General features: G+C 45.7%; 1 protein-coding gene across 1 annotated transcript; it reads left to right on the forward strand.

The window, feature by feature from the left end:
• Window positions 1-9,606: 9,606 nt before the first annotated feature.
• LOC123125948 (E3 ubiquitin-protein ligase EL5-like) lies at window positions 9,607-10,403 on the forward strand. The gene has a single exon (XM_044546386.1). It carries the CDS (start codon window positions 9,639-9,641, stop codon window positions 10,263-10,265), a length of 627 nt encoding a protein of 208 aa, XP_044402321.1. The 5' UTR covers window positions 9,607-9,638; the 3' UTR covers window positions 10,266-10,403.

Below are 10,403 nucleotides of genomic sequence, written 5' to 3' on the forward strand. Positions count from 1 at the left end.
ATCTTGAGAGAAGACCCCTGCAGCAAAAGGATCTGCAACCAGTCGCAAACAGGTCATCATCTTCGACCACAGTACAATTGCCTCCACGCTGCTTCCTCCTTTCTTGACACCAGCGTTGAGAGGGCATGGACATCAATCCAACACACCTGCCACAGCCGTCATCATCTTTGGCTTTCAGTACCGCGAAAAGTGTCCCTTCCGGAAGGAAGAGAACTCGAGTCATCCGATCGGTCCAGCACCGCGGCCGGGCCATCCGCCCGGACAAAGCAGGATCTCCCACCAGCATCAGCGCAGAGGAAGGAGAAGAACAACAGCAGCAAATCATACCAACAAGGAAGAAGAAAGGTCTTCGTCTCTCGGCATCCATCGCCCATCTGAGGATCCAAACGGCCAGTGCCGATGGACCTCCAGCCACCATGGCCCGCGACCTCGACGAGATCCGGGGATCCCCAACTCTGCTGGCTCCTAGACGAAGGCAAAAGCCTCGCCTGACCGCGAACGGAGCCCGAAAAAACTTATTCCGACGCGACATCACCGCAACGGCCTCGGCGGCGTCTCCCTCAACCCTAACCCTACCACACACCCACCTAGCGAACAGACCCGAGGTTTCCCCTCCCTCCCGCCGCCGGAGCGGCTGATGGAGAGAGAGGGAACCGGCGGCGTCACCGGCGGCGCGCAAGGGATCCCTTGTCGCCTCCTTGATCGCCTCGTGCGATCCTACTTTTCCGGGCGACTTGCGTTCCGTTTAAGTTCCCCTTTTTTCCTTTTTGAACCTGATCCACGTACACGTATCGTGAGGCGAGACAGCCCGCAACATATTGCCGAGGCCAACGTACACGTATCGTACGTGCATCTCAAGGACTAGTATTTATTTAATTTCCTTGTTGTACAAGATACTAGTATTTCCCCTGGCTGGCATATTGCAGTACGCGCTTGACAAATTAATTCTAACACCAACATACACAAATTAATTCTAACATCTAGTGATGGAGGAATTCACGATCATTCTTGCGTCGGCATACAAAAAGTCCAGATTTATGGTCAACATCTTGGCTCCTCCGCATCGATGGCGATCTTCAACTTTTTTTCTTGAGCGCGGCCTTCCTCTTTTCGATCATGGTTCTCCTCTTTTCGAGCTTGAGCTTCTTTTCCGTCGCCTCCATCAACAATGTGAAACTCTCCGCCTTTCTCTCCTCCTTGAGGTCCGAGCGTTCACGCATGCCTTCTCCTTCTTCGACAAGATGTCCTCGAACCTCTCCGTCAGCTTGGCCGCCACACCTTCCACTTCGCCCTCTCCTCCTCCCACTTCCCCCCTCCCCATAAAACTTTTCTAAAATTTCAACCAACAATGCATGATGGTGAAGTTTTTCTTCTCCAGCATTTTGTACACAAAACAAGCACGAGGAGGCTACAAAATAATGCATGTTCGGCTAGTGAGCAACAAAACAAATGCATGTCCGGCAAGTAGGCCACAAGAATGCATGTCCGGCTAGTGATCACTTTAGTTGCTCGATGACTTGTGCACCCCTAGGCCACCATACAATGAGACGCTTCAAGTGCCTGCAATACTTGGACACTGCTTTTTGGATGGTGAACCATTGATGGTTGAGGGATTTTCATTCACGGATGCGGATGACCACGTCGGAGTAGGGATGACCACGTCGGAGTAGGGCGTGAAATGCTTATATTCATGGAACCATATATGAATGTTGTTCCAAAAGGTTGTGCCCTTTTGCTCCATGCCATGGATAGGATCAAGGCTAGTGGACAATCATGCATCACACAACAGCTCGTCCTCCCGCATGTTGAAGCTTACTCATCTACCCTTCTTCTTCGGATCGCCAGTTGTATTAGCCGGATCATCATCCTCGCCATCCTCCCTCTCCTCCTCCACCCCCTCCGGTTGCTGCTGTCCGGTGGCCCGATGTTGTTGTTGTTGTTGTTGTGTGCACGCCCGTCTGGGTGTAGGGCTGCTGCCCGCCCGTCTGGCTGTAGAACTGTTGCGCGCCCGTCTGGATGTAGGACTGTTGCACGCCCATCTGGGTGTAGGACGGCTGCACGCCCGTCTGGGTGGGATCCAAGTCATCCATCTGCCCGTCCTCACAGCCCGGCCGCAACATATTGCCGAGGCCAACGTACACGTATCATACGTGTATCTCAAGGATTAGTATTTACTGTAATGTCCTTGTTGTACAAGATACTATTTCCCCTAGCTGGCATATTGCAGTACGCGCTTGCCAAATTAATTCTAACACCAACGTACACAAATTAATTCTAACATCTAGTGATGGACGGAATTCACCACTATATTATTGCGTCGGCATTTAAAGAGACCAGATTTATGGTCAACATCTTGGCGTCCTCTGCATCGACGGCGATCTTCAACTTTTTTTCCTTGACCGCGGCGTTCCTCTTTTCGATCATGGTTCTCCTCTCTTCAAGCTTGAACTTCTTTTCCGTCGCCTCCATCAACAATGTGGAACTCTCCGCCTTTCTCTCCTCCTTGAGGTCCGAGCGCTTCACGCATGCCTTAAGTCGCCCAGCAAAAAAAAGTGCCTATATCGCCGCCTTAAGTCGCCCAGCAAAAAAAAAATGCACATTCAAAAGCATTTGGGATATATCAAACGTAAATCAATATGTGGTACGTACTCGCATATACAAGCAATATGGTTGCACATCTGCAATTTCTAAGGAGATATATGATTTTTGCAACTAGCTAGCATGTGAATACGAAGATAACTAGATATACAGATTTGGCTGGTTCAAGATAACTGGTCTCGAGCTAGCTGCAGAAATGGCAAAGTTGTTGTCCAGAGTGGATACACAATTTAGGTGAGTCACACTATTTTTAGATATAATAATCAATGTAAAAACCAAATAAAGAACACTACTGATGATAATGTTTTTTACTTCCTGGGAAATTGAAGGAAAAGTTGTCGAATTTGCCTATGTCTCTACAACCATTTGAAGTATTTTGAGGTATCTCTTTTTGAACTGAATTGAATGAAGAACGGATGATTGGAAGATGAACAGTTTTTCCAACATGTGGAGGAAGTTTCTTCGAACTGATTTGTTTTTGTAAGGGGATTTTTCGAACATCTATTTCAAATGCACATCTCATTTATGCGCAGCAGGGTTATGAAAGCTCATGAGAAACAACTGGACGAATTATATGTGCCAATTGCCATTTAGCTAGCAAGCCAATCGATATTGAAGTTCCCCATGTTGTGCTTCCTTATACTGTATTTGAAGTAGTTCTTCAAATTCCTTATCATATGCAATTGAAACAAGTTCTTGCTAATGGAAAAAAAGAGAGTTGAATGTAGGTGTTGTTCGTATTTTGCCCGAGGGATTTGAATTTGCGCCTAAGTTTGAAGTCTAAATTGCATACTACAAGCTGAATGATTTTGATGAAAGTACATGACACACATGTTCATGTGGGTAACTATTGCTCCCTCCTCCTTACCGAGGGAGCTCTAAAGACGAGATTTGAGGACAAACTGCTAGTTGACCCATCACATAATCTACAGTGATCTATTTTCTACATTCATACACTCTAAAATGTTCTATAGATATTTTCATATACTATAAAAACAAATACATACAAAATCGTAATGTGATAACATTAGTTTGGTCAGAATTACAATTACAACAATTCTAATAAGAGAGTTTTTAAACACCTCAAACAAAATATAAAATGACTTTTGGTGAATAAGTACATGTTTTAGATTGATACTACAAAGTGATATTTCCCATGACAAATATGATAACGATATATACATTAATATACATGAGTGTGTTTACGTGGTTTATAATATTAATTATATTTTTCAAATAATATTCAATATGTGATACCGAATGACATATATCAATAAAAATGACATGCATTTTATGTCTGATGAGTTATGATGAAGTAAATTTTTTTTGGGATAAATAAACAATTAATTCTTGTCATGAGATTAGACAATTGGATAGAGATTCATGTCTTCAATATAAGGCAACATGACAATATTACTGGCGTTGGAGGCCTCGGGATTAAAAACATGAGCTTACAAGCGCTGGCGCTCTGAGTGCGCTGGGAATGACTGAGAAAATCCGACCCGTATAGGCCTTGGCAAGGCCTGCACATGATGGTGGACGAGCAAGCACGAGGTTTTTTTATAGCTTTGTCAAGATCATAGTGGGCGATGGATCGAAAGTGCTATTCTGGAAAGACCGCTGGATCCATGGCGTCGCGGTAGCGGATATTGCCCCTCTCCTACTGCAGTCTGTCAGTGCAAGAAACCACAGCAGAAGAACGGTACAACATCGCTCACTGATAATGCTTGGACAGACGACGTCCAGGGCGGGCTATCATTTATGGGACACATGCAAGTCTATGAACTTTGCCAATCCATCTCCATGGTTGACAGGAACACCGAGACGCCGGACCGATTCGAGTGGCCTTGCAACGTATCTCGAAGTTACACTGCCGCATCGACGTATAAGAGACTCTATATGGGACACATTCAGTCCACCACGGTTGGCTGCATTTGGCGTAGTTGAGCGCCACTGAAATGCAAAATTTCCATGTGGTTGGTCACCCAACACCGGTTATGGACGTCTGATCGTCGAGCCCGACATGGACTACAGGATGCCCCAGCACCTTTCTACACTTACCTACAAGAAGAAGACAACATTGACCATATCCTCGCCCAATGCGTTTATGCGAGAGAAGTGTGGCATTCTTTCTTCCAAGCGATCAATGTCAACATTCAAGGCCCGTCCACGGATGCAGCATTCTTAGACTGGTGGCTACTACAACAGCAACAGTTCAACGGGAAGATACGAAGAGGGTTCGACTCCATCACTATCGTAATCGCTTGGCCTCTACGGAAACAGCGAAATGCAAGAGTGTTCAACAACATCTCAAGACAAAAAACGGACTCTCAACTCAAGATGGAGATACTCGACGATATCGACGATTGGAGGAAGGCAGGACTGGGTGGTGTTGGTGCCTTAGACCCTTTTGTGAGAGAGTAACTACATGTACCAGTGTGTAGGAGTGGGTGTCTTGGTAACCCTACGTGTTGTTCGCATCACGCTAGGGCTCTTGTAATTAACTTTTTGTCTTCTATAAAAATATGGTACGCCATTGATGTACTCTCGAAAAAAATAATATTACTTTTTCTTGAAGATTTAAATTACTTTCGTGGAGTCCATTCCAGTTTCTCCTCCTGGCTTGGTAGATTTGTTGAAGATTTATCTTTACTCACACATAGGGTGAAGAAGAAGCATATACCTTTTATTCTGCCTTTGTTGCCTCTCTCCAATAAAAACCACTCCCTCGGGTCCAAAGTGGCTAGGGCCATGTAACTATAGCATGTACACCTGTTCTTTTATTTAATTGAAAATGCAGTGAGAGACTCTCTCATTGTTTTAGGGCTAAAAAGATTACCTTTTCTTCCACAATATGCGATGAACCGTTCGAATTAGATAAGTGGTAGCTATCATTACATTGTTTAGTACCGTGTACTAGAGGGGATAATTGAAATTAAATACTTCCTCCGTAAAGAAATATAAGAGCGTTTAGATTACTACTTTAGTGATCTAAGCGCTCTTATATTTCTTTACAGAGGGAGTACATAGTAAAGAACTTCACAAAGACATAAACTAGATATGGGTTCATACTTTCAACATCTTGCATGACGAGGTCATCATTATTCTCTTTAAATATAAATAATTGTGAGTGCCACAACTTACATCCCATGGTATAAAATTTTGCTAAATACGTGTTTCTGGTCAACGAACTTGTCCTCTTGTTCATATACGGTGCATTCTCCTATATCCAGCCGTATCCCATGTATGCACGGCATGCCAAAAATGTGACAGGCCCACTGTCAGTGGAGGGTAGCGTCAGAGGCGCTTAGTTCAACACGTGATCTTTTAATTTTTTGCACAACAACCCCTCCAACAGTTTTAAATATGGTCATCCAGTGGGCCCCACTCTCATTTGTGTACAATGCAGATAAAATTGGGCTCTATCGCATGGGTGTGCACAAGCCCCCTCTAATATAGACTACCGAGTTACATACCCTTTTAGGATGAAAGTACACATTAAAGATAGAATTTGGACGAATAAAAGAAGAGTTGGGGTTCAAATGATTTAGTATTGAGTAAGATTTAGGGAATATGCTAGAATGTGATTTTACCCTTGTCAAGTCTCTATTTGTTATAATAACAGTTTTTGTAAAGACGGTGAGATTTAGCAAATTTGCTAGAATTGCTTAGCTAACACCAATAACACTCAGCCTACATATGTTTCTGAATCTAAAAGTATCCTATGTGATTATGTCATGACATGATATTCATAGCTAGTATATAGTTACTTGTATATCTACTCACGTTTCTTCTCCCTTCGTCTCTTCTCCAAGAAAAGGCGGCTAGGGTTCTGCCTTCCGTCGGCGGCGCCGCTGATCTGCCGCGTCTCCTGTGGCCTTAGGGACATGGTTGCGCAGTGGATCCCGGCCCTTGCTGGTGGGCGGGCTCCGTTTTTTGGTGCTTCTTCAAGTTTTGTTAGGGTTTGCGTCTACTCATGAAGATGAGACGACGGTGGCTTCTTGAAGATGGAATAAGGTTCTCCCTGCCTAGGCCCCATCCCGGTGGTGCCTCTAGCATTGTCGGTGGGTGTGTGGAGGTGTGTCTCCGGCGAATCTCGCGGGATTCGTTCGGTGGTTGTCTTTGGTGGATCTGCTCGGATCTAGTCTTTGTTGGTCTTTATTCATGTGTCTTTAGGTTGGATCCTTCCGAAATAAGCTTCTCTTCATCGGCGGCGGTTGTTGTACTGGTACATTGGTCCTGTGGGGCCTTAGCACGACGACTTCCCGACTGTCTACTACAACAAGTTGTGCTCGGCTCCAGCGAGGGAGGGGCGATGACGGCGGCACGCCTTCGGCTCGCTTCAGTGCTTGTAGTCGTCGCTAGGTGGTCTATGAATCTGGATGTAATTTTTATTATTTCTGGTGTTCATTGTATTGCCATGATTGAAGATGAATAGATTGGAAGTTTCTCGCAAAAAAAAGTATATAGTTACTTGTATATCACTAAAAGAAACATTTGCCGTCATCACAATTTTGAGGTCATGCACTTGTATTTTTGTAAGAAAAAAACCTTTGTATCATGAAAAGCCAGTTTATAGGACAACCATGTTTTTTTATCACAAACACATATGTTGGTCTGTTATAAATTGTTGTGGGTAAAGAACAAGTTGCGTATATGGTTTTAGTTTTGTGCAATAGTTAGGGTATATGATGAAAAATGACTTGTAGTTTTGTCACACTTGTATACTTTTGAAAAATACCAGTGCGATGCTGCGAAACTAAAAGGTTAGGGGCTCTTAGGTTCATGTGATTAAAAAAACAGGAATATGAAAAACATAGAATTTGGATGTCATGTCCATGTCATGTTGAATCCTATAGGAATCAAAAACGCGGGAAGTCAGAAATAATATAAGTTGTTTGATGGCATCATAGAAAATATGGAGGAACTTTCCCAACATTAGGCGTGTGCCATAGTTGTGATAAAATAGAAGAAAATTATGAGGTTGGACTCAATGGACTTTTTCCTTTGGATTTGTTAAGCAAGGCAGACCATAAGAAAATTACTGTGGTTTTCATTCCTATAAACCAAACAAGCTTTATAGATTAAAAAAATCCTAAGAAATGGAATCCTCTAAAATTCCTACGGAATTTCTTTGAACCAAACAGATACTACAAGTAAACCGCACATGTCTAAGACCAAATGAAAAGTTATTGTGGGTGCATTGATGTATACATTTTTATTTTACTAGGGACATGTAGAGTACTACTCTATTACATATATGCTCTTGTCTATCATATTATAACGTGAAATGCCGCCCACGCACACCATTCATCTGACCAAACTTGGACAAGTTTACACGGCAGAAAATTCTCTGTGTACCGACAGCTCAGATAGCCTTAAAAATGCCTTGTAGTCAAACCATGCCAATCAAATTAATCCACAGGAGCAATAACCGACCGTGTCAGTGGTAATTTTTCTCAAAACATAGATTTAGCTGTCATGGGAAGTCAAAGATAATAGAAGTTGTTTGGTTGCATCGAGAAAATACGGAGGAAATTTCCCAAAGCGTTAGGTGCAAGCCAGAGTTGTCATAAAAACAAAGAAAATTATGAGGTTGGACACAATGGAATTGTTCGTTTGGAGTTGTATGCAAAGCAGACCATGGCAAAATTCCTATCATTTCCACTCCTATAAACCAAACAAGCTTTATAGAAGAATAAATCCTAAGAAATGGAATCCTCTAAAATTGCTATGAAATTTCTTTGAGTCAAACAAACCCTACAAGTAAACGGCACATGTCTAGAGCAAATAAAAAGTTTTTTTACGGGAGCAAATAAAAAGTTATTGTGGGCGCATTGATGTGTACCTTTTTATTTTAATTACATATGTGTAGAGCACCGTTACATGCTATATATTGCCTATCACAATATAACGTGAAATGCCGCCCACACCATTCATATTAGCCCATTAAACTTGACAAGCTTAGAGCATCTCTAGCAGACCCTTTAAAACGCACAAAACTAGTATAAAATAACCGTCAGTTTACAGTTTTAGGCGGAAAAACGACCCGAATAGAACCCGTAAACGACTCCGACCTGTAAATTTTTTTAAGGGGCGCAGAAAACATCCCCACCGAACCTGTGAAAATAAGGATTTCGGAGCCAACCCGAGGGTGCCCTGTATATGCAAAAGACCGTTGGCGGGAGTCCAACTGCCATCGGAACCTGCTCGCTCACGGCCGTCGCCCCGTCCGTCCCCGGCCGCCGCCCTGCTCATCCGGAAAGCCGCCCCACCCCTCCGGACCGCCGCCGCCGCCCCGCCCATCCTGGCCGCCGCCCTGCCCATCCTGGCGGCGCCTCTCGTCCTTCGTTTCAGTCCGGTGCTCGTGCCCGCCGCGCTGGCCGTCGCGGGGCTCGCCGCCGCCGGCTCGCTCGCCGTCTCGGGGCTCTCGGCGCTCGACTGGATCGTGGGGCACTAGTGCTGCACGGGTGAACGTACGTACGCGTCGTGCGCATGCGTTCAATTTGTCGAAATCAAATATATGTATGCATGTTCAGAGCATCTCTAGCTGACCGTGGACACGCGGGGCGAGGAAGAAAAAGGCACGGGGAAAAATATAAGCGAATGCTCGGTTTTACAGTTTAAGTTTGTGGGGTTTGTTCGACCGTAGCTTAAATCGACCCTTAAAATATGTTTTGCGCGATCTGGAAAACGCGTTTTCAGTTCCGCGGTTTAAGGGTCCGCTAGAGATGATCTTAAAGGGGAGAAAATTCTCTGTTTACCGAAAGCTCGGGTAAGCCTTAAAAATGCCTTTTAGTCAAACCGCGACGATCAAATTAATCCAAAGGAACAATGATCGTCTCAGTGGCAATTTTGTACTCGTCACCCCGTGTGTCAGCGTCGCATCAAACATATCCTAGTGTACGTGACACTGACACCACCGTTGACACGAGCACCGTCTTGCCCAAGCTAAGCTCTCTCAGATAAATCCATCTGCTCGCACTTGACTTCCTAGCGCACTTGATTTGTAGTACCAGACAGAGTTATCGACCGGTGCCATGTCAGGGAACCCAGTGGCCGGCGCGCCGGGTGCCGCCGAGCCGTATGCGCCGCAGGCGACCTACAACTTCAGCGCCCGCCTCGCGCTCACCGTCTCTTTGGTTCTCCTGATGATCACCGTCGTCGTCGTCGTCATCCCTCTCATGGTTTACCTGATGATCACTCGCTCACGCAGAGGCGGCGGCCACGGCCTCGCCGGCGGCATCCTCCGGTCCGTTGGCATGATCAGCAGCCGGCGGCACGGGTTGGACGCGTCCGCGCTCTCGGCGCTGCCGGTCACCGCGTACCGGAAGGAGAGCGGCGCAGCCGCGAGGGCTGAGTGCGCCGTGTGCCTGGCCGAGCTCGCCGACGGAGACGAGGCGCGCGAGCTGCCCAACTGCGGCCACCTGTTCCACTTGGAGTGCGTCGACGCCTGGCTGCGCACCAGGACGACGTGCCCTCTCTGCCGGGCCCAGGCGGCCGGGCTGCCCGGCGAGAACGGGAAGGCACAGCCGTCGTCGTCGGTGGCGGCCGCGGAGCCGGCGTTGATTGGTGCTGCCGGAGGAAGCTTGACCGCGACCGCGCAAGGTGGCTCTCCGTGTACCGAGAAAGACGCGCGGGTGTCAACATCCGGATCTCCCTGCTAGAAGTAATCAGATAGTAGCCTACTTGTACTACTGTTCAAACTATTTCTTGTAGTATTTGAGTCGGCTTGTATTTTTTTTTTAAATGAAGGCATACCCCCGGCCTCTGCATCATAATGATGCATGCAGTCATCTTATTAA

This window comes from Triticum aestivum, chromosome 5D (genome assembly GCF_018294505.1).
Source record: "Triticum aestivum cultivar Chinese Spring chromosome 5D, IWGSC CS RefSeq v2.1, whole genome shotgun sequence".
In the NCBI taxonomy this organism is placed as follows: Eukaryota; Viridiplantae; Streptophyta; class Magnoliopsida; order Poales; family Poaceae; genus Triticum; species Triticum aestivum.